Source organism: Fukomys damarensis, unplaced genomic scaffold, assembly GCF_012274545.1.
Source record: "Fukomys damarensis isolate Sample0158 unplaced genomic scaffold, DMR_v1.0_HiC HiC_scaffold_19, whole genome shotgun sequence".
Classification (NCBI taxonomy): Eukaryota; Metazoa; Chordata; class Mammalia; order Rodentia; family Bathyergidae; genus Fukomys; species Fukomys damarensis.
The window spans coordinates 34,453,415-34,478,509 of record NW_022900931.1 but is presented as its reverse complement, the minus strand read 5'-3'; the positions used below and the strand labels follow the sequence as shown (position 1 = coordinate 34,478,509).

The following is a 25,095-nucleotide window of genomic DNA, read 5'->3' as shown; positions in this document are numbered from 1 at the left end:
GGACAGCGCCGTCTCACGCTGTGAAGTTATTTCCAGCAGCAGCGGCCTCGGCGCTTGGCACACAGGCCTATCGGTGGCTTTGGAGATGCCTGGGCTCTGTCATGTGGCTGGGCCTCAGCGGAGAATTCCATGCTCCCTCATTTTCCTGGATTCGATTCTGTGCGCACTCTTCGAAACTGAGGAATCTGCCCTTCCTGGAATGATCCTGGATTGGTTTCGCATTAAGAGCTAATGAGGCCTTACTGTATTCTCTTGTGATGACAGGCAGAGGAGGACCCTCTAGTCTCTGGCATATGCTATGGATTTGTTTTCTGACCTTAAAGGCTCTCTCATTTTTGAGCACACATTCCTTCACATATATATGTGTGTGTGTGTGTGTGTGTGTGTGTGTGTGTGTGTGTGTGTGTGTGATGTAGATACATTTTATATGTGTAAAAGCCCATGTATTTTATAATCTTATAAATAAATGTCTATGTAAAATCATCTTTTGTGGATGTCAAAGCAAAAACATAACGATGAAAAGTGATTCTGCGGTGTGTAAGGTATGAGAAAGTCCTTCGAAACACCTTGCTTATCTGACTGGTGGTAGTTGTCGCAGAGGCAGCAGTTACCTTTGCCCCTGTTACTTAATTTATTAAGTGCTTATCGGAGCACAGTTAGTGGATTGTCATAAGACCACACTAGAAAGCATTCAGTGAACCCACCCGCAGCGCAGCCCTAGACGGAGCCTGAACTGCAAGAGGGCTGGGGGGCGGCACAGGATTCCTGGCCCCCTCACTGGGCCACCACCTTTGCACACGAAGGGCTGCATCGCTCAGCTAACTCAGTGAATTACAGAGTCAGGGAAGGGACTGTTCTAGTTTCAGCAGGGAAACACTTTTGAGAATTATGTCAGCTAAAAATGAGTAACTTTAAAAAAATCGCGGCCTGCTGAATCCAGGATTTTTCTCATTTGATGAACTTCAGAGGACAGGGACCTTCTCCCTCGTGTTCACTACTGTGTTACGAGCTGTCAGCTAGGCCAGCAATGAAAATCCACTGACTAACCGGTTACTGGTTGATCTCTGGTGGCCAGAAGTACTTCCACCTCTGAAACAATCGCGTTTTCAGAGAAAAGCATCTTATGTCTTCTGTTGTGTAAATATAACAGCAAGCAACGTAAATATGATGGGGCCAGAACACATTCTTAGCTAATTAGGAACAGACTCTGCGCCGTGGAGATGGTTTATGTTACTCTAAAAACAAAATTTCGCGTTTAGTGTAAGATACAGTGGTAAAACATGTAGCTTTTGCTTTCTCCCGAGAGTGTAAACACCACTCCGAGACACAGTCTCTGGAAATAATTTACTTAACTCTTTATTTTTATATGCACGTTCTGTTCTAGAGACTTGTTGCAAAAATTGATGGCAAGTTATTTTCTTTAAGTGACAGTCTGTTTACAGAAATTCTTTGAAATCTTGATGGTTGTTGAAAAGGCTGAAGTAAATGTGGCTGAAGGCGCCTGTATCAGAGCTCCGCCACACCTTGGGAAGAGGCCCCAGACTTTGTGAGCAGAGCGCCTAAAATCCATAGAGGTCGTGGAGGCTGCTCCCTTTGTGACATGAAATATTTATGTTTCAATCAGAAAACATATTGTGAATCATTTCGGTGTTTCAAGCTGAGGGTACATAGTAAATTATTCCAAAATTATGGAGGCCAAATGTCATTCCCTCCAAAAAGTTTGTGTAATACCTATTTATCTGTGGGCAGATGACTGCCCCGTATAATCAGAGGCAGACTTTGTCAAGTTAAGTCTAAGTAAACACAGCTGAATATAAGCAAGTTGGACTGCAAGGTTTTTTTGAGCTTTGCCAATAGCATATGACCTTGAAGAATGCTGATTTTTTTTTTTTTTTAACGACAATCTGCTTTCAATGGAGAAAAGCATTCTTTTTGCTTCGGATTAACAAGTGATGATTAGAAGCTTGTTACGTTTTAATTTTTAGATGCAAGACAAATGAACCTTATACGCATTGGACAAAAAGCCACCCTCCTGGGTGCCTGATTCCCGTCGGGGAGCTAAATAGAAACTGGGGAGGTGAGGGTGGAATCCAGAGAAAGGCAGCTTCTGTCTGAAGAAAATTCCATTTTCACTTTTCTTTCCTTCTGTGTCATTTCAGCAGATGAAAGTGGGGCTCCAAATGCCACTACTGGATGAACTTTATTGATTTATCCGTTCCTTAAAAACCAGCTGTCCTCAGTAGGACAGGTACTGTGTGTCATCATCAGCTTTTGGTTTTCAGTAGAAATTCTCGTTAACTGTTTTATGCTTTCCACGAGTCCCTCTTTTTCTACTCCTTTAAAAAAAATAATATGAATTTCTTTTCAGCCACCTAAAACCTTGCTCTTTGGGTCTAACATTAAATTCAAGAAAGTATTAAATTTCCCAAGAAGGCGTGACTGAAGTTCCCATTAATACTTTAGAGCGAAAGGTGGAGCTTTAAACGAGAGCTTTGGTGAAAGATGGATTAGCAGATATTTGACTTGAAACTTCGAGCTTTTCAGGGTTCTCGGACCATCAGCCAGATAAATCTCCTGCTCCCTGTCCCTTCACTTAGAGAAGCTGTTTCTTTCCCCTTCTCCCTCCTGAGGGTAAATGCAGTATGTATGAAGGGTGTGAGACTAGTAAAGATTTCTCAGTGAGTCATCTTTCAAGATGTCGGTGTTTTACACCGTCCCTTTTTTTCAAGTCGCAAGTTGAGTTATACTGCTGAGCACATGGGAAAGCATTTAGATCTGTCTACTAAGAGAGCATTCTGTAGTTAGATCCTCTCAAACTTTATTTATTTACATGCCTCTTTTTCTGTAGGCTACTGGATTTCCACACGGAAAGGGATACTTTTGACAAGATGCTATCAAAGTATTTCAAATACTCGCTAAGTAACCCAGCATCAGGGTTTCCTCCTTTGTGTTAGTGAAGAGGCGCATCTGCCATGGGCCATCTGCCCTGCTCCGCAGTCACCCAGCAAGTCGGCTTTTCCATCTGTCCTGCTGCTTCCTCAGTCCCGGGACGCCTCCATTTCCCCTGAAGTTCCTCCTAGGAACCCAGCTGACCCTCCCATCCGGTGTCACACCAGGGAAGAGGAGTCTTTCCAGTGTCTTGTCAGATCCTTTCCATTCCTGGGAGACGCCCCCAGTGTCACCCCAGACCATGTCCTGGCCCTCCGGTGCCCCCGACATTGGCTGGGCGCACTGGCATGAATGAAGGGGGCTGACTGTCCCGCTCCCCCGGGTACTCTCTTCCCCCGGGCCCCGTCCACCACAGTGCCCCTGCCCCTGCTGTCCACCTTCCTCCCCGGCCTTCCACTGCACTGATTACCAGGAGCTGTTAGCATTGACTTGTCAAACTGTCAGCTACTTTGGCTTGAGATCCTTTTGCAGTGTTTATTTCTAGGACCTGTCACAGGGGCTGGTGTATAGTATGCGTTCAACAAATGTTGGGACCAGGGATATAGCTCAGTGGCACCATGCGTGCCTTGCAAGCACAAGATCCTGAGTTTGATTCCCCAGTACCAAAACAAAAACAAAAACTGAAAACAAAGGTTTGCTGAATAAATCAGTGAAACTGAATAAATAAAGGAAGAAAACAGACAAGAGCAGATTCTGTTGCCCTTGAAGTGGGAAGACAAGGCCTCTCATCCCAGTCCTGGATGTACTGACAACTGAACTTGGCCCCGGGCCATTGGTGTTTCTGAGTCTCCTTTTCCACGTTGTGAAATGGAGACTGATTTGCAAATGATACACACGCTTACAAAAGAGATGAGATAAATTACACACTTACGACTTGCAAAATGCTTCGTACAGACTTGTTATCACTATGGATTGTACTAAAGTGGCCTGACTCATAACTATAGCAAAACCAGATGGAGGATAGACAAAATTTTATGCAGAAATTATAATTTTCTGTAAGACACAAAAAGACAACTTGATCTGAATAAGTTTGGATTCGTCGTGATGTGGTTGTGTACCCTCTACCAAAGCACCGGGCGTCCAAAGATCAAGAAAAAAAAGTTCAAAGGAATGTCAAGTATCTGTCCCACTCAGCAAGGCAGTACAAAGACATTTGGAATTGTCAGTCTGTTTACAAGTGATCCGGGGTGTTCGAAATAGTCTGTGTGTTCTCGGACTAGTTGGAGAGTGGGGATCATGCTGGTTTAGGATGCAGCAGTGGAAGCTGAGTCAGAAAGATTACAAGTTCAAGCCCACCCTGGCCAATTTAGACTCTGGTTCAGAATGAGGGTGTAGCTCAGTGTGAAGGCCCCGGGTTCAATTACCAGTACTGCTAAAGGAAAAAAAAAAAAAAAAGAAGAAGAAGAGGAAGAGGAAGAAGAAAAGAAGGAGGGGGAGGAGGAGGAACTCTTTTAAGTACTCTATGTTTTAAGTGATTATTTGGTCCCATTGTGATGAGGTGTGTGATTAGTTAGATGTTTATAGAAAATTCTGGATAAGGAGCTTTTCAAAATCAAGAACTTCCAAAGGTGTTCCCCCAGATTCAAGCGCCATGCTAAGGATCTCCACATTTAAAACATTATCCAGGCGATTAAGAGTGAAATACTGCCTGGTGCTGCAGCTGAGAGACAGAGCGCCTGCCCAGCACGCCTGTGGCCTTGGGTTCCACTCGAGTATTACAACACTGCAACACAACTGTGCGACTGAGTGGGACACGTGTGCAAGCCGCTAGTGCAGTGCCTGTTCTGTGCCCTGACCCACAAAGGGCAGAGAGAGCAGCGGCTGGCATAAACCCGAGCCCTGCTTTCGCAGCTCATTCTCACTGTCACTGAAGATTCCACCCTAATGTGCTGCGTATTATGTCACTGACCAACTTAAGCGACCTTCTCTGCAAGCAGTTGCAAAACTGCAGCTTCCCTGGTTATACAGCCTTGTTTTTCTGAACTCTCCACACGAGAGCACCATAGACACAACATGGCTTAGACACGTCAAATACAAAAGCTGTTTGGAGTTGTTGTGCTACTTATAATCTATGCAATTTTAAGGCAGGTCTTTGAGGTTCATCCAAAGTTTGCTCCCTCTCCAAAAACAAGATGTGCAACTGTGGAATCATGACTGATATTTGTTGTGTACTATTGGGTAGTGATGTCTTAAAATGATTATTTCTGATTTTCACAAACTTCCTAGTTGTTCACTCCTCTTATAACCATTTTATATAGGAAAAGAAAATAAGACTCAGAGAGATTAAGTTTCTTGTCCCAAACCATGAGCAAATAAACAATAGAAATAGAATTCAGACCCCTAACCTCCCCTGTTCTCTTTCTTGTGTATTTTACTGCTAGAGGAATAAAAATACAGTTACATTGTGCCACTTTTCACAATCCTGATTAGCAGTAAACAGGTTTGCCCACTTCACGATAAACCAGAAGGAGTCTTGAATCCCATTAGAAAGCAGCTTTCAGAATTTCAGTAATTGGGTGTTTTGTTTTGTTGTTTTTGGGGTTTTTTTTAGTATATGCGCTGCCAAAGAGAGCACATTAATTGGAGTGTTTTTATTTCTTTTTTTTTTCTTTTATTGAGTTTATTGGTACATTTTAGGTATACAGTACAATTACATTCATTATTGGGATCTTGTACTTCTACATGACAGGTCTTGGTTCTCATTTTTTAACCCTTGTCCCTGCCCTCCCTTCACCCCCTCCTCCCCTCCCCATTTACAAACACTTTATTTCCATTTTTTCATTTTGTCGTATTTTTTTCTTTTCCCTTATTACCTTTCCCCTACCCTTCCCATTTTCCCTACACCTTTAGCCCTTTTCTTCCTATTTCACATGGTCAATTATCTCTTTAGGATCTTATGTACTATTATAGCTTTTCACACCAGAGAAACTATTTGGTATTTATACATGTGTGACTTATTTATTTCACTTAGGAGTATATCCTCAATATGTATCCATTTTCCTATGAATGAATCTAATTTCTCATTCTTTATGGCTAAGTAGTATTTCATTTTATAGAAAAACCACATCTCCTTTATCCGATTTCCAACTGATGGGCAAATGGGCTGTTTCCAAAATTCAGCTACTACAAACTGTGCCGCTATAAACATGGGTGTGCACATATCACTTTGGTTTTATTACTTTTTAATTTTAATTTTTGTAGTACATTTGCAGTACATGAAGTTTACATTCATCTTGGGGAGTAGGTGCCTGTGCTTAACACAGCTTATTTATTTTTTTCATCCCCTTCCTCTTCCCATCCATCTCCCTCCCTTGGTTTCCCCATTTTCATTCTTGTTGTTACTGTTTTTAGCTCGTTCTTGTGACATCATATTTACATTCATTGTCGGTATTTGGTTCCTGTACATAGGAAATCCTAAGTCTTCTTACGTCCTCTTTCCCTCAATGGCCCCCGCCCTCGGTCTCCTGAACCCCCTTCCCATTTGCAAGAGCCCTGTCCCCTTGTTTCCTGCTATCCATCCTTTAATAATCTCGCTGAGCTTTGCCTTACTCACATGAGAGACACCATGTGGTGTTTAAGCTTGCGTGTCTGAGTTATTCCACTCAACGTTGTACTTTCCAGGTGCATCCATTTCCCTACAAACGTGTCCAGTTCTCTCCATGTCTCCTGCACGCTAAGAACAAGTGCTAGTGATAACTGAGCACAGCGCCATGGCACACAGTGGGAAAACAAGTGCAAGGTCTCTCATGTGAAAGGGATGCGCCCTTGGACCTGCTGACGCTGTTAGAGCCGGAAGTAACTCTTTCCTCAAAACACAGGCACAGAGTCCAAATCGTTTAAATAGCTGAAGGGATAGACACCACCTCTGAACATAGACAGCTGAAAATACATCACAAGAAGGCATTGTCTTATTTTTAGAAATCTTCATATCAGTTATAATAAGTTCTCCCCATCCTACCAGATTGCAACCCTCAATACCCAAAAAAGGGGAGGAGGAAGTTAAAAAATAAAAATGAAAAAGATATGTAACCCACAGACACACAAGGAAAAACAAAACAAAAGACCTCTGAGGTCTCCTGACTCCCCCAGGGGAGGTCAAGGGGCGCAAAGGAGAGGAAAGCAAGTAACCGGTGGCAGCTGAGCTGGGTGGCTTCTTTTAAGAAGAGTAGCTGTTATTCTCTTTCTCCGTGCCTCAGTGACTTCAAAAAGCAGTGTGGAATTTCTACTTGGGAAGTTCTCTGATTAGCCACAAACTCCTTAGTCCCCCTTCCCCATGGGGCTGTTTTCCGAGACCCCCGGTGGATGCCTGTAAACTGCTGTCACACTCAGTGTCACACTCAGTAGGTGCTGTGCTTTTTTCCTACATGTTATGATAAAGTTTAGCTTGTCAACAAGGCAGAGTAAGAGCTTAATGGTGACAATAACCAAGAGGAAAATAGGATAATTATCACCGTACACTGATAAAAATACTGTGCTCAGCTTGTCACTAAGGGAAGCGTTTTCGCAGCTCCCTTTGGCGTGTCTGACCTGTCAGTGTCGCTACACTTCACTTTGCATTGTTAGATAAAATGGGGATGATGTCTACGGCCGGCTGCAGGGTTTTATGCCCGAGGCAGCTAAGTGACCGATCGCGGGATCCTGTACAGCACAGGGACCCGTGTCCCCAGTGGAACAGAGTGCAGGGCTGTCACACTGCACCTCAGGGTGTGCAATTTAAAACTCATGAATTATTTTATTCTGGAATCTTCTCACTAATCGTTTTGGATCAAGATTGTGCATAAGTGAAAGTGTGGAACACAAAGCTGGATAACAACGGGGTTCTACAGTATCCTTTTGATAGACGTTTTCCACACTTGCTCCATACAACTCCCATTTTTTTCTGTGTGTGTGTGTGTGTGTGTGCATCTTCCTATCCAAGTGAGAGTGTATATATTAAGTTGCCAGTAAACTATGTGTCTTTTAAGATGACTTTTATAAACCTAATGTAAATGGAAAATCAACTAGATAGCATATCTAGTTACACAGAGTTTGGAAAACAAGGCAACTTTCTTTTTCCCTTAAGAGCTTCGCCAATCTTCTCTCCTTTCCTGCCTCTTACTATCTTATTTTATTTTTTTGGTGGTGGTCCTGCGGATCAAACCCAGGTCCTACAGCACTACAACATGCTAAGCAAGTGCTCCACCATGAAGCTACATCCTCAGCCCTTATGTTGGTTTGTTTGTTGCCAGAGTCTCATTAAACTGTCCAGTCTTCTACCCGAGGCTGTTACTCCAAGGCTTGAAAAGATGACTCACGTGTGCTTTGTAAGATCTTGTGTTCCACTCCCACTGTGTATGGCCTGGGAAGCAAATCTTACGTGTCTTTGCGAGGTGTTTCTCCTTCTGTACCTGGCAGCTGCTTCACTTCCTTTGGGTGTGTTGGGTCCATGTTCATAACAGAGAGACAGATCCTGCTGGGGTTAGGGTCTTACTGGAGAAACATTTAAAACAACAGAGGATGTCATGGGCAACGGTGCTGGGCTGCAGGTCTGCGTCTCTCAGAGCTCTTGGTTTCTCCTGAGAAACTGGTTAGCCCTGGGATCCAGTGATGACCTCCAAAAACCCTCTTACTTCCGTAAGTGGTGGAAAAATGACTAGAACTTCTGCTTCCTACTAGGAAGGGGAAACAGCACCAGGCCTGCTAGAGCATAGGACTCTTACGAGGAATGTCTGATTTTCCTGGCTGTTATTACACACACACACACACACACACACACACACACACACACACAAACACACACACCAATTTGTTTGAGTTTCTACAGTGAAAATATGTACTCTGTTTACTCCAGGCTTTTTTGTATACTACTTTGATTCAAGACAGTAACTACTATCTGCTTCTCATTTCTCATTTATTGTCTATTTTTGGATGTCTGGAAAGAATTTGGGATTGGGAAATGTAATGTTTAAGCTCCTTCTGAGTATATATAGAGTATATTCTGTCATCAAACAAGAAGCAGAGGTGAGTGGACATGTTTTTACTCTTTTTCACACAGCTTTCTGCCTCTCTATCCCCCCACCCATTCTTTTAAAACATGTAAGATTATATTTTTAATTATTGTTAAAGTCCATTTGTCTCTAAAGTCTCAAAAGATATAACAAAGGGTAAAAAAACGATAAAAGAATAGCAGAGGGGCCAGGGATTTAGTTCAGCGGTGCCGCCGCCTGCCTCACAAACACAAGGCCCTGAGTTCCAGTTTGATCCCTGGTACAAAATAAATAAAGAATAGCAGAGGATTTATTTTGATCCAAAAAAGTACTAGGTGCCTTGTTTCCATCTAAATCAGTAACTTTAATGACTAAAACAAATACTAAAAATTTTTTCTAAACCTCTTATTTCCATAATGTGAGACATCTTTATCACAATATGTATGACAGCTGCTTAGCATTTAAGTTTATTTTATATCATAGGAACAACCACTCTTTCATATCTGAATTTCTATGAAATGGCTTTGCAAGATCTATTCTCTGTACATTATGCTCACACACACCCCCCATTTTTGGTTTTGGTTTTCGTTTTTAAGTGTAAGATCCTAAGATACTTGCTTTCTCCCCTTTTTCCTCTCTTTGTAATTTCTTTTAGTCATGCTTAAGTAGTACTATATTTTGAATATCTCGCAAAGCCTGCAGACATAGTCCTCCTGATAGGACTTTTCTTGTAGCTATAGTGCAGTGTTCTTAGATTTCCTGTCTGGTTTGTGGTAGGGCAGTTGCAAACTGCTGTCCTGACGCCAGGTGGCACCACATGCTTCCGGGGAGGAAGGGGCTCAGCCCATCTTTTAGCCTACAGCCGGCCAGAGTCACCCTCTGGTCTCAGCTAAAGTGCCGGAGCAGTGAAATCCTGCTGTTGTGTCAGAGCAAAGCCAGCAGCGGCAGCTGAAGGAGCCTAGCGCTCCACCTTCACAATTAAATCCGTAGCATAATCCCTGGACTCCACAGGGCTGACCAAAACACATGGTGAATGTTGAAAATTTTTTAAATATCACAGTAAAAGACAAAGATCCTCAAAATACTCCTGCTCCCTTCAGACACATTCGTCCAGTTGTTCTCGCTACTTTCTGAAACAGTTCTTATGTGTCTTTACGAGGTGTAAAGACAAAACTCAGTGCATGGTGCTGTGAATTTTGCTGCCAATGCCACCCAAGGTGGCCTCATTAAGGAGGCCTCATCCAACTTGTCCACTGGACCTAGCATCGTGTGACTTCTGACTCTACCCATTTGGGACATCAAAGCAGCCACAACAGCACAGCTAACGATGTGAAGTAAGACTTTCACGATTGTTGGCCTTGTGGTTTTGTTCCCTTTATCCTCGTTCCTCTTTAGGAACCATATAGTTCCAATTTCCTCTCAGGGCTGCAGTAGAAATAACAGATTAAAATAACCAGGTTCACAAAACCTTGTCACCGTCAGGGTACAGTAAAACAATGCTCTGTTCTTTTGAAGGCAAGCCTGCCTGAATGGCATATTCTACTAGGGGCAGCAGAAATTTAAGTTTACTTTAGCTTATAAAAGCTTATTATCCTACCCTAGAAAGACATTCTATATTGGGCTGAATAATTAATTTTTGAGGACCCCTGTGAATTGTTTGTCACCTTAGTTTCCCAAAGGAGAGATTAAAAAAAAAAAGGGAAACTTACACAAATAAAAGGCACCATCATCACATTATAGAACTGGGCTAACAATATTCATTTTCAACACAAAAATCACAGATCTCATGACAGTATATTATTACCATAGCTGTGCCAATTAGAAGAAAGAGTGCATTTTGATTATTTGAAGTACTCTGTAATATAATGAAAATCTTGGATTCCTTTGTTCTAAAGTTTGTGTTACCAGTGACTCCCTTAATTACATATCAGCAGAATAAAGATTAAAAGAATTGGGTAAAAAGGACAAAAGGAAAGTGAAGTAGTTTATCCACAAAGAAGAGCATTTTAGTGGTATTATATACATGTTTAAGCAAAGACAGACAATAAGAAGTAGTTTTGAACCTGGAGTTACTCATTCCTGAACAATATGTTCTTGTAAAATACTATGTTATATCTGCCATTCACGCTGAAGTGGAATCAAAAACTTTGTGTATTAGATGTGGCCTTAACACTGCTATCTGATCTTCATTAGACTATTAGGAACCTAATAGTGATTTTTAAAAAACATACATAAGAAATCTTGCCTTGGGTTGAGGGAAGACTCAGGCATTCTTGGGCCTGGAATTTAGCTCAGTGGTTCTGCTGCCTTCCTCACAAGAGCAAGGACCCAAGTTTGATCCCCAGTACCCAAAAAAAAAAAGACTCAGGCATTCTTGCGTGGCTTTTCTTTTCCTTTTTTCTAAAAGCAGCTCACTTCTAAGCCCACCCCCTCACAGTAGGTTTCCCTTTCGGGCAGCCCCTGTACACGTCTGCCCTGGAACACGCTGGGAGCTTTTCCCAGGGCATATTATAACCACAGTCTCAGAGATGGGCTGATGCGTGATCAGTCTGAGTTGGGGCCCAGGAACCTGATGCTTGAGACGTTCCCTAGTGAATTTTATTCTCTTCTCTGTGTCAGCCCAAGAAAGTGGACTAAGGAACCATAGAAGAAACCCGAGTGGGCTTGGTACTTTGTACTATGGAATTTGGAGGTTTTGTAGTGTGGCTTCTTCCCTTCAGGAATCATAAGGCCGTGGGCCTTGCTCTGTGCCTGAGCTTGCGTTCTCCCCGTTTCCTAGGTGAAGATACAGCGTACATAACTCATTTCCCCAAGGTCATAGAGTTTGTGAGTCTGCTCGCTGTTTTCCTGTGGTCCTAGTTCAGAGCCTGTGCTTTAGACAAATTGTTCAAGCGGGTGGTTTGTGTTCTAGAAAATGTTGTTGTCCCTTCCCACCAAAGATGGAGTTTAAGCAACTTTTTCTCTACTTTCTTCTAGAAATCTCCTGTATTCTAAACTTAAGTGATAGTAGTGAAATAGCATCTGTATCCCACCATAAAATTCTGCATATATATAGTGTACTATGTGATGATTGTTACTAGGAATTTAAAAATGCATATCTTAATTTAGATTTATTTTTAAGTGTTACATAAAACATAATCGCACGAATTTAAGAGGTATCATGTGATAATCGTATATTTAACAGATGAATAGGAGTTGGGTGTGGTGTGCACACCTGTAATCCCAGTACTCTGGGAGGCTGAGGCAGAAGAATCACAAGTTCGAGTCCACTCTGGGCAACTTAGCAACTTCAAAAGATCCTGTCTCAAAATAAAGAAGAAATCAAAAAGAGCTGGGGAGGTAGCTCAGTGTGAGAAGCTCTATGTTCAATCCCCTAACTGGAAAAAAAAAAAAAAAAAAAAAAAAGGAAAACTAGGGAGGAACATAGTCGAATACCACCCCTTGCCCATTGGTGCAATCCCCGGCGCCCACACCTGCATCCAGCTGGAGCCCTGTCTGCTTGGCCCTGGGAGCACAGGAGTTGTTGTAATGTAGATGAAAGGGGTCCTTCTCCTTCTAGAGGGTCTGCATCTGCTGGGTGTGGGGCGTACAGCCCTGAGCAGACTGTAGAGCGGATCGTCTCATCTGGCAAGGCTGAATGGAGAGCGAGAAGTCCCTTGGAATTGTCTTGGTCAGAGGCGGTGAGGACCATGAGACCGGAGGCCTCTCAGATGAACAGACACAGACACAGACGGGGCACTTAGCTTCACCCTCATAATCCTTCCTCTTCAGCTTCTCTGGATGGACATTCTGTATCATTCTGTACCATCCGCAAACACCTTTCCAGTTTCCACCTCAGAATACACCTCCAGCCCTGTTTGACCTGTGTTTCTGAGTTAAAAGCAGAAAGCCACAGAACCTAAAGGTAGAACTGTGTTCTAGAACCCTGGCGTGCCACGTGTAATTTTAAGGTTCAAGTTTATTAAGAACACTGATGTGTGTTTAAGATGTGGAAGGACCAGTGATTGTACTCATCTTATGTCTAAAACGTTTTTTCTCTTGTAACAACTACCGTGGTTGAACTGTGAGCCACCTGCTCTTCTGAAGGAGACAGGAATCTCGTGGAAGTCATCATCCCTTTTGTATATGTTTCTGGTGTTAATGCAGTCAGACGGATTTAACACCAAGATTGCCCAGTCCGAAGCAGCACTTCTGGAGACAGTAATTTGAGGAATTTGAAAAGCAGGCAGCCATGTGCGCCAGTCCACAGATATACTGAAGTTCATATAGCAGTGGAAAACCGTTTGATGGTTTTTCAGATATTGAGTCTGAAAGTACATGGGCGGAACCAGATTTTCCAGCCAGACTTTCCATCTAGAATGTGTGCTGTCTTGTAGATGGACTCCTTTCCATTTAAAAACTTCCTTGCCACGGAAAGCCCTGTAGTATGTTGCAGCCTAATGCCAGTCGCCAATGTATTTGTCAACAGTTTGATCCTTTTAGGTGTGTGTGGCAGCTGCAGGATTAATCTTGGGAGAAACAGACCTTGGGCTTCTGAAGAGCACAGAAGGTCAATGTCAGTTCTAGGATGCGAGAGGAGCGCAGCTAAGATCAGGGCAGGTCCACTGGGTATGGGAAACAGTGGCCCAACTTGAATGTGAGAGGAGTGGTTTAAAAACAATGAATGGTCTACTGCCTGCCTTGCAAGCACAGGGACCTGAGTTCGATCCCCAGTACCAAAATAAATAAATACATAAAATAAAAACAATGAATGCTCCACAGCATAAGGGCATGCAGGAGGAATTAGGGCAGGAAGTCGGCTGAGGCCATGGCTGGAAACCTGGCTATCGCGGGCAAAGTGTTTGGGTAACATCTCCAACATTCGCTTGGCTGTGACTTTGGCATAGAGGACATTGGAGAAACCACCTTGTCTCCGAAGGTCCCAGACTGAACACTTAGTCCATTAACCTGAGCCAACAGGCTTTCCTGAGTGACGACACAAGGTTATCCTTCCACAGTGGCTTGCATATCAAATCTCAAAATGGTACTGATTCTCCTGGTGACTCCATTCAACCCCATTTTCTATATGCAGAAAGAACGTGAATGCTTAGTTTTCTATCTTTACAAGGACTTGCATTAACATGGAATGTACATGCTCAGAATTCCCTCCCGACCTCATACAGACTATTAAGTATGTGAAGAGGTCCTCATGACTGGCACCTTGAGTGTGGTCCAGGTGAGAAGCACAGAGCGGCCAAGCACCTGGCCGTGGCTCACACAGCATCAGTAGAGAGCAGGAGTGGCCATCCGCGTAGTTGATATGAGGAGCCAAGAATGGAAATGAGAGTATTTCACATGTCCAGACCCTCTGTCTGGTCACCCATCGACCCCTTTCTCCCCGTGGACTGCATTCTCATCTTCAAAGTAAAATCCCTGGAAGCTTCACACTCGGGGAAGGCGGGGACTTTGAGCTCATAGAAGAAAGGGTTATGAAGAATAATTTGGCATCAGGAACACTTAATAAGTTTAGTAGGAAAGCCCGAAAGTGAGCTGAAACACTATCATTGGGTGGTGTTCTGTTTATTCTAAGAAGTTACTTTTAAGTCCCAGATCCCACTTCCTGCACTTTCAGCGCACCGGCCCAGAACAGCTGCGCGTTCTACCAGAACAAAGACAGCCAGGAATCGAAAGGAGCCATCCGCTCGGCAGGAAAGGCATCAAGGTTATGGCTCTCAGTGGTGAGGAGCGGGGCTGCGCTTGACCAGCCACTCTGGCTCTCCTGGGACCAGAGCCATGCAGTGTCACAGCTCGTGCTGTGTAGCCTGTCCTGCGGCTTTGGCAGGAATACACCCTGGCCTGCCAGGGAGTCGCCTCTGGTCCAGGGCTGTGGCTACCAACTTTTACTTTGTGGCAAGAGCAAGAGGGGCAGTGCACTGACAGAAAGGAGGCTCAAGTCGGGGACCCCATGGCTGTAGGCATCACAGTAGGGGCCACCCACACAGGAGGTGGCAGGAAGGAAAAGAACCTCCAGCCAGATGGTGGAAGTCATGGCTGGAGGAAACAACTGGCTTAATTTTTGGAAAAGGTTTTTCTTCAGACTCCGACATGATTTTGGAAGCCACTTATTCTTTGAGGCCTCAGAATGAGTAATTCAGCCAGTGTATCTCAGAAGGGAACAGAGTTGCTCGATTCATGAAGGTGTGATGAGTTTTATTTCAGAATCCTCACTATTTAGAATGCTCCCAAACTCCCCCATTCACAAAACCCAGGCTCCTCACCCCGGCTTTCTCAGCAGTAGTCTTGATTGTCCCCAAGCTTTGCTGCGACTTCTTCTTGTCCTGTGGAAGTTTTAAAGTGGAATTCATTTTAAATCAGTGAAACCGTTAGCAGGAGTTTACCCATCAGCAGATCTGCATTACAGTTTCTGGGGTACAGTGGACCCGCGAATTAAGACCGGCCTGACATGAATAACTTGGGTTATGACCTGAACTTGGCATTCAACTTACAACCAAAGTCTTGAGTTACAACTCAAATTCTGGCTGCTTGTGCCCCCAGATGGCCTCAGATCCAGACTGAGCCCTTATGGAGTGCTGGAAGCAGCATGACGGCATCCTTTCTGGTGTGGGGTTGGTTGGGAAATCCTGGACCGGTGTCTCTCTGAGGACACTGATATCAGCCTGTGCACAGGAGAGAAACTTTGAAGGCTGCATAGAGGAGCCTGAGCCTCCACTGACCAACTTGATTTACAACCAGCCCTCGGGAACGAATTGATTTTGTAAGTCAAGGGTCCACTGTATATTGTTTTTGCTTTTTTTTTTCTTGGCAGGTATCATTTAGAATGATGTATCTTTACTTATTCAAAAGCTGTACCCAAAAGAGAGAAGAACAAAATATTTCCTCTAAAAGTGAAGGAACAAAACTCTCGAGGAGTTATTTAGCAGTAATTGATTCTGGGCTACAGGAAAGCAATTAGAAGGAAAGCGCATCTCTGAAAATGTCATAAATTAAAATGTGAAGGCGTGCAAGAGACCTTATTTTGACTCCTAGTTCTGCATTTTGAACATATCCCTTGATATTACTAATTAAATCATAAGGAGGAGAATAAAGTCTTTTTAAAAATCTCTCTGGTCTAAAATGCTGGCAAAAAGTAAAGAAAAAGAGTTGAATGGAAAACTCCACAGCCTTTCGTGAACGTTAGGATTCGCCATGATGTTGGCACATAGCTTTATCATCAGCGATCAGCTGGATAACTGAATGTTCGGTTCTGTCATCTGGTCCCTGGGAGTCTCAGATACGCAGGTTAAAATGTCACTGTAAATGAAGGCGACTGTGCTGTCCCACAGGGTTATTGTGAGCGTCTCTCCAGAGTGCAGAGCTCCTGGCATAGAGCTTGGCGTCAGAATATGCATTCAATAAATGATAGTAACTTTTAAAGGTAAGCCCTTCTCTTAACAGCTCGCTTCTCAGTGGTCAAGTTTAAACTGGATGGATATAGATTTTTTAAAAATTCTTCCAGGTCACTTCTATTCATAGCCAAAGTCCACTGCCACATCAGGGAAAGTCAGATGGTAAGGTATCATCTTCCTAAGACAGGGTAATTCAAAAGTGGAGGTTTGGTTTTTAAAAAATGAGCTGGGCAAAAAAGTGCAAGACAGTAGTCCCAGGACTCTGAGAGACTGAGGCAGGAGGAACACAAGTTCAAACCAGGCTGGGCACCTTAGTGATTTATTGAGGCTGGGTTTCAAAATGAAAAACATGGAAGGAAGGAGAGATAAAGGAAGAAAGTGGGGAGGGAAGGGGAAAAGGAAGGGAAAGGAAGGGGGGAAGCAGGAGGGAGCTGGGGGGGAAGAGAGCTGGGGATGAAGCCCAGTATGAAGGACCTGAGTTTAATACCCAGTATTGCAAAAACAAACACAATCCAAAAGCTATAAGATATGTACAGAATGAGCTCACTTTAAAAATATGTGTATAAGGGCCAGGAATTTACTCAGTGATTCTGCTGCTTGCCTTGCAGAGTTGAATCCCCAGTACCAAAAAATAAAATAAATTTTTAAAAATATGTGTATAATACTTGTTTAGAATGCTACAGATCCAAATGTGAATATTAGCTATCCTTTGTTTTCTGTTTTACGCTCTTTCTTTGATTCTCTGCAGTGAACCTATGTTACTTTCTTATTAGATAAAAACAAATGCTTTTGTGTGTGTGTGTGTGTGTGTGTGTGTGTGTGTGTGTGTGCAGGAGGTGCAGTGCCACTGAGTTTAAATCCCTGGCCGAACAAATGCTATTTTTAAAGAGGAAGGAAGTACATAGTCACCACGGAACTGCTCTGTGGCCGTGTGGGTAAGCTTGGCCAGGACCCGTGGTGTGGGGAAGTAGGGATCCAGACCTTAGCAGTGGAACCGGGAAGCCCTTGGTACATTGGTTACCATCTTGCCGATTTGTAGCAGTCGGTATTCCAGAATCCTCCCTGTGGGTCTGTAATAGTCCTACTCCCTGATGCCTGTGCTTTTCCTCACCTGTTCCAAGGATGTAGATAATGCCAGAAGCTGGTGTCCCGGGGCTCTCTGTGCCCTGCTGACACCAGTGATAGTCCCCAAACTGAACAAGCCTGTGGGAGAGTCTCAGGAAGCTGAGCCTCGGGTTTGCTTGAGATCACTGACAAAAGCCCCAGCTGTTTAATTTCTCTAGGCCAGGTTGACAGGTGAGATCAGTACCTTTTTAAGTGGACTTGGGCTGTTGCTTCCTCTTCCTACCCGAATAACCCAATCATCTGCTGCCCCCCAAAACCTGCACAGCTGCTTTGGCGATAATTTCTCACTTCTTTGCCTCCTTGTCCCTGATCCCCAAAGTCTCTTGTTTTCTACACTCTCCACTTTAATTTAGAGAAACATATATTATAATATTACATGATTTTTGAAAACACTCATAGGCTTACTCTTGCTTAGTTTTATTTACATTTCAGTGGTGGGTGTAGTATTTTGTGGGACACTTAAAACATTCCTAACTTTAGGGCTTATTTGTTAAATCTGAAGCAAAAAAAAAAAACTCAGAGAAAGAAGATTTGGCTGTATTTTTCTCTTCTCATGGCTACACGTGTGACTTCAGGAGTACATATCAGAATTAATACACTTCTAGATGCTCTTTAACAAAATTGAAAGGGCCCTTGGCCCACCAAGCTCTGTGCTTAAAACTTGAGTTGCTGTAAAACTGAGGTTTTATTCTTTTTTTTTTTCTTTCGTATAATTGTTTCTCTACTTAACTTTATAAGGAAACACATGTCCAAACTGAGGATAGCCCCACTTAAGTTTCAACATGGTTTGGGTTTTGCGGTATCCAAGATTTTCCTAACTATGCACCTCTTTTTTTCTTTTTTCTCTTTTTTTTTTTTCTTTTTTTTTTTTTTTTTTTTTTTTTTTTCCTTTCCTTTGGTCTTAAAACACGCTCTTTTGGCTGGTTCAACAAGTTGTTCCTGCCAACCAGTTGCTTTTATGGTAATTGACAGCCTAGCTGATTTTTTGGAGCCTTAGAATCTAAAAAGGCATTTGAGCTCAGACTTTGGGGGGCCGGGCCAAGCTACTTACAGAGTAAGAGCTACAGCTGAACTGAACGTGGGGCAGCTCGACCCTCAGTCTGTGTGATCCAGGGAAGGGCATGGAGCAGCCTACAGGGCAGGGCGAGCTCAGCTCAGCCAACGCCCCCTGAGTTTCAGCAGCATTTGCATCCTCCTTCCTCTTGCCCAGATGTCTCTGGAGTGCCTGGTGCCACTTCCAGAGGGGAGCCCACGAGGCCACTTGTCACCAGTGGGCAAAGGGGCCCGAGCCCTGTGACTGCAAGTGATGGGGACAACAGACCTTAGATTCTGGCTCTGGGCTGAAAAGACACAAAATAGTTGAACTGCAGAAAGAGCCGGTAAGTTCTTACTTCAAAGGAAAAGAGCATAAGAAAAAGGCATTACAACACTTAATACCACCATTTCATACAAATGTAAATGTTCTGAGTTCCCTTCAGATGATATCAGTGCTTTAAAATAGCTGGGACATCTCTCCAGATTTCTTCTTAGCATTAAGTATAGAAAAAAAAAATACTGCTTTGCAAGCGCAAGGTCCCAAGTTCAATTCCCGGTACCAAAAAAAAAAAAAAAGAAAAAAAACTATTTATTTTTCTCCAAACTACTAGATCTTTACAGTTCTTGCTTTCCTACAAAACACAAACCTGAGTGAAAGGACACCTGTGGTCTTTCCTTTGCCTGTTGATCTGTGACCCCCATAGGACCCACGAGGCAAAATATCCATTTCATACCCTGGACAGTCAGTCCACTGACGGCAGCCATGGGAAAACCTAACACCAGGTAGAGTTTGAACCCAAAGCATCCCGAGCACACAGGCCCACAAGGGTGGGGACAGCCAACTTTTCTTGTTGGTTTACAATATTTAAGACGGAGATTTCTGACACACTATTTTAGCACTGACTATGGAGAGCAGCACGAGGTGTTTCTTCTCTTCATTTTATGAAGATTTTTCTTCTGTTCTTGGAAATGAAAATAATCCACCCATGTGCTGACCCTGAAAAGATGGAGAATCAGCCTTTCTGATACTGGTTAAGATTTGGGAAGCTATTTAAGAATACTCAAATGGGGATCCCGGTCTGGGCTTTTTTACACTTCAAAGGTGTTTTCTTAGGCACCAAAGTGTAAAACAGCCTGAGAGTAAGCAGAATTTTAGAGCTTTACAGTTAGCTGCCCGGGCTTGGTTCTCAGTGGTGGGCAAGTTCAGGAGTCCGCCGCAGGGAGGCCCAGCCGCGTAGGCGGTCCTGGGGCCACAGACGGCGAGTTTGGTTCCCATCTGAAACGGAAGCGCTGTGTGGGCCACAGACCTCAGGGTCCCAGCCCGCGGTCATCTCAGCGCTCTGCGTCCAGTTACGGACTTGACAGCACAGGCTCCCTTCCGGTCTGCACCGTCACCGTCCTCCGGCTGACGGTCAGGAAAGGAGTTGGACTCCGGCCCTCTCCCTACATTGGTGCCTGTTTCGTTTCATGCACCCGAGCAATTAGCCCCATCTAAACTAGGTTTGGTTACGCCTTTCATGTTATTTAAGCTTTGTGAAGCTTATACGTCGTTTGCCAGATCTTTTCATTGAATAAATATCCCTGTAGCCTATTGCTTCACTTTGGCAGTAAAATTGTTGCAATTTGTGGGCAAAATTGAGCAAAGCCTTAAAGTCATTTTTTTCCCTTTGTAAAATGTGCGGTGTTGCCGGCTTGCTTTCTCCCGAAGTCCGTGCCTTGTCCCTGTCCTTACCGAGGGAAGCAGTATAGAGATGATTGGACTGAATAAAGAATGCCTTCACAGTCACTGCGTACAAAGCCACCAACACCAAAGAAGCTAAAATGCAAAACTCTGAGAATAGTGCCTTGCACAGAGTGAATCGTCTATAAATCAGAATTACCCGAGTTCCACTTTCCTCCATTTACACGAGTCGTTTTATAGTCCCCAAACTGTCCAATGCAAGGCCAGATGATCCAGAAGTGGACAGGGCTGCCAGAGGCAACCCTCCAGCTGCTCCTCTAATGGATTCCTAAGACCTTACAAAAGCTGCCAGAGAGCAGGGATTTAGCTCAGTGGCACCACGCCTGCCTCCAAAACCCAAGGTCCTGAGTTCGATCCCCAGCATCCCCCCAAAACAGAACACAACACAAAGCTGCCTGACTGCCCAGTGAAAGGGGACTGGAGGAACGAACTTGGGTTGCTTCTTTTCCAGGCAGGACGCACATTATCTCAACGTTCTTCACAGCGGCTTGGGCATGTCTGGTTTGCTTGTTTGCCTTTTTTTTTTTTTTTTTTTTTTTTTCTAGTTCCCTTGGTTCCCAGGTGAAGGTTTGTGAAAAGGGCTCACTGAGAGGAGTTTTTGTCTTGTGATCCTTTACCAGGCTTTCCCAGTAAACTTAGCCACCTGGTCTGCCTGCTCGGCACTGTGTCCTCTGTGCTGGGAATTATCGGCCTGGCCAGCCGTGCTGTTTGCATCCTGGCCATGGCAGCCTCTCCCTGCCTCTCTCACAGCGCAGAGCTGGAAATGCACTGGGTGAGGGGCTTGGGCACTGCAGAGAAAAACTGAAAAGCCTGGAAAATACTGACAAGGAGGAGGAAAAGGGAAAGGGAGGACTGAGGCGCAGGAGGAGAAGAGGCTGCGAGGAAACACTGCGGTGTCCGGCCTCTTCTGTGGCCCTCAGTGCCTCCAGCTGCAGCTGCTTGGCAGTGGCCAGCAGTGTCACCGATGTGACAGTGACCTGGCCTGAGCACGCCCTGGGTTCAGAGCCTCCTAAGCTGTGTGCCCTCTGTGTCCCACCTCCGCCTCATTCTCTGGCCATGCAAGAGGCCCCTCCTCCCCCTCATACACCCTTCTGTCCAGGATGTCAGCTTTTGTTTCCTACAGCCAAGAGTGACGCAGAGAAACTTACTAAGATGCAGAACCCATTTTCGTCTTTCTTGCTATTTATCTGGCCCTGGGTAGACATCAGTGTTTGGCGAGGGGCAGGTGAAAACCAGGGGTGGGGAGACACACTTGGAAGCCCACGTCCTGCGTGTGTGTGACAGGACTGGGACTGGCTTCTACTGGGCCAGACTCTGAACCAAAGGCAGCTACATGCCTGCCCCTTTCTGGTGGCTCGAGTCCCTTGAAATCATGGAGCACAGAGGCCGAGGAGCCCGAGGCACCGCTAGTGTCTTAGGGGACCCGCTTTATTCTCTAGTTGAAGAAGCTGAATCCAGGTTTCGTGGAGTGTCGTGACCTGCCCGACCCCACCAGGCAGTGAGTGGTGCAGCGGGACCAGCACCTGGCCCCAAGTGAGGCCACACCTTTTCCCCATGCTGTTGGCCTCCCAAAGGCAGGGCCCATTTTCTCACAGTAACTCAACCTCAGGTTTTTGTAGATTTTGTTTCTTGCCTGCTCTCACTCTCTTTTTATTTATTTATTTCAATGCATATTAGTTACATAGAATAGTGGGTTTTATTTTGGTGTATTTATGCATGCCTGTAACATACTTTGATCATGGAGAAAGTGTGGTATAAGCCTGGCATGGAGACACACATCTGTAATCCCAGTACTCTGGGAAGCTGGGGCAGGAGGATCTCAACTTCAAGCCCTTCCTGGACAATTTAGTGACTTAGTGAGACATACCTCAGAATTTAAAATTTAAAAAAAAAAAAGGCTTGGGATATAGTCAGTGCCAAGGCCCTGGATTCAATCCTCAGAAACACAAACACATGCAAAGAAATGTATACACATAATGGAATACTATTCAGCCATTAAGAAGAATGAAATCATCTCATTTGTAGGGAAATGGATGAAACTGGCATGTTACACCTGCCTCCGAAAGCCAAATATCATGATCTCTTGCATATGCGGAATCTAAGACAAAATCAAGGTGTTTGTTCTTTTTTTTTTTTTTTTGCATTTTAATAAAAAATGACTTATCTTTGAGAGAAGGTAATTAAATTTCAAACGTGTTTCCGGATGAATTTTCCTTCCTGTTATTAAATGACGAAACATCTGAGATTAAGAAAGAAAGAAAAAGAGCAGAGTAATTGAATTTTTGCTTCTCTTTGCAGATGCTCTGGAAAATGGATCCAGTAAGGGCCACAGGTGAGCAAAAAGTTTTCATCTGCCCAGTGCAGTGCGCGATGCCCCTTTGCTAGCGCAACCTGCAGGGCGTTTGATTGTTTTTTCTTTCTGTTTTGCTTCCATCCAGCGCAGCTCACAGAAAGGGACCGAGCAAGGATGACACGTACTGGAAGGAGATCAATGCGGCCATGGCCTTAACAAACCTTGCCCAGGGACAGGACAAGCTGCAGGGAACCACGAGCTGCATCATCCAGAAGTCCTCCCACATAGCGGAAGTGAAGACCGTCAAGGTGCCCCTGGCGCGGCCGTTCTGAGAGTGCGTCTGAAGGGTGCCCCTCCGCAGCCCTGTGTGTTCGCAGCGCTCCTCAGGGAGTGCACAGGACTCCCGCCCAAGCCTCCTCGTATTTTTCAGTATCCTAAATATATCATTTAGTCACTTCTACAAAAGACATATAAATTATAAAAAAACCTCATTTTATTCAAAAATATTAACTTATTTTATGTTACTCAACCTATGCATAAAACGTCTGCATCCCCATTACAGTAAGTGCCTTGCTTCTGGAAAACCAGCTCCAACGCGGGCATAGTGGGACAGCTGTGCCTCAAAACAAAACGCCAACCCGCTGTGCTTCTTAGTCTGTGTACCTCACCCAGACCGACCTAACCATTTCAGGACGGAAACCAGAGTTGCTGAGTGCCCTTGAAATATACTGGGTAATTCACATGTTAAAACGTGGGTATCTGACCAGTGCAGATGAAGCCATGTCCCTTTTTTAAAAAATTACTTTACTGAAAACTGTTCAGTGTGCTTTTCAGAGTACTGACAGAATTTCACACATGTATTTTGCCTGCATATCTGATGTTACCATCTCCCAAAAATGAAACGTGCAGCAATCCACAAAAGGCACACAGTTAAGAAGTGATTCCTACAGATTAATTGGAAATTGCAAAGAATACATAGTGATCAGAAACCCCCTTTTTTTTTTCAAGCGCTGCTGGAATCACCACAATGCCCTTTAGAATTTATTTGGATTTTCTTTTCCTGACGTTCCCCTGATGATTTAAAAATACTTTATTGCATAAATAACTGAACATTCTCCTGTAGAAAACCAAACCTATAGTTTAGTTTTAAAACATAATCCTGTTTGTATTAGAGTTTAGTGGGGATTTTTTATGATGGAAACTTTTTCATATGGAATGACTAAAAGCTTTTTATTTGGTTCATTTCAAAATTACAATTGCTGATGGACAATTTGTATTTCAATGAGAACAAGACAATGAAGGAAATGTATCTCTGTGACTATACACATGTACACATAAAATTGACTTTCAGATTTAAAACATATGGCAAACAAAACACTGAGCAGTCTCTGGATTTGGCCAAGGAGGATAGTTAAGTAAAAATTAAATTAAATCAAGCATTAAAAGAAAGAACATTTTGTTTCTAAATTAGACTATCATTGAATGAGAATAATCAATATCAAGAGAAAACTATCTTTTTCAGTCAAACAGTAATTTCTAATCATCTTGGAAAGACTTGAATCTTTCTTTAAACAGTGGAGATGCCAAATATAACAGAATGTATGTACATCAGAGAAGGAAAGAGGTACTGGACTCTTTTATGGTGGGATTTTTCTTTTTCTGGGTATGTAATCTATTTTGTAATTTTTTAAAACTGGAAAGCATTTTTTGTGAGTGTGAATAAGAGCCAATAGTACAGCCATATGGTGACATTTTTCTTTGTTTTGCAAAATGCTTTTAAAACCAAAGGCTGCTCTGGTTAAAATATGGACTGTATCAATCTCGATATAAATTGTGGAACACTTTTTCATGTAACATAGCATTTGGGAATTGGGATTATTTAGTGTAATGAAGATAATTTGATATGAAAATATTTTGTGTATATTTTTACTTTGTTTTCTAATTTGCATTTTGCAGAAACAGTAAGTGCAAAGCAAGATATATAAGTTATGACTGTATGATCAGAGGAAGTATGCGTTCTTTTGGTTTACAACTTTAGTATAGATCCAAGAGGAAAACTTTGGAATCCTTAGAAGACAATTTTGCCAAAATGTGAGCATGCCAGTGAAAACAAAGGACAAGTACTTCACTCTTTTTTCATACTATTATAAGTTATTATGGTATTAAATATTTTAATAAAAGTGTTTTTGTTTTTTACATATTTCACTTAGATAAATGAATGCTGGTTGTACTTTATTTGAATTAGGCATGATTGATTTTTGCCATTAAAAAAAAATCAGCAAACTTGTTCTATGTATAAACATAGCTGACAAGCCATTAGGGGTCAGCTATTCAGATGATTTCTTTAAAGCACCAAAACTTGGAGTCTGTCCTGGAAACACACGGAGAAGACTTTATAATTAGCACATCCTTGGCAATATCTCCAATTGCAATTACTTTTAATTTATTATTTTCCTTTGCTGCTTTAATATTTTCTGGAAAGTAAAGTCCCCCAGTCCTTTGAAAGAACCTTGAACAGTGATGAGGCAGCAGCTGAGAGTCTCACTCACCATTTATATTGTAGAAAAATAGAATTACCTCTCCTTTATTTTGCTGTATTAT

At 43.3% G+C, this 25,095-nt stretch overlaps 1 protein-coding gene across 2 annotated transcripts in view; it reads left to right on the top strand.

Moving 5' to 3' along the window:
• Positions 1-24,429, top strand: part of Mkx (mohawk homeobox) — a 59,612-nt gene extending 35,183 nt beyond the window's left edge. The window contains exons 5-6 of one of the 2 annotated variants that reach the window (XM_010614785.2): positions 22,500-22,533; positions 22,640-24,429. In XM_010614785.2, coding sequence (XP_010613087.1) covers positions 22,500-22,533; positions 22,640-22,826 — 221 coding nt within the window. In that variant the 3' untranslated portion in view covers positions 22,827-24,429. The remainder of the gene's footprint in view (positions 1-22,499; positions 22,534-22,639) is intronic. The other variant, XM_010614786.3, reaches the window with a different exon arrangement.
• Positions 24,430-25,095: the final 666 nt, after the last annotated feature.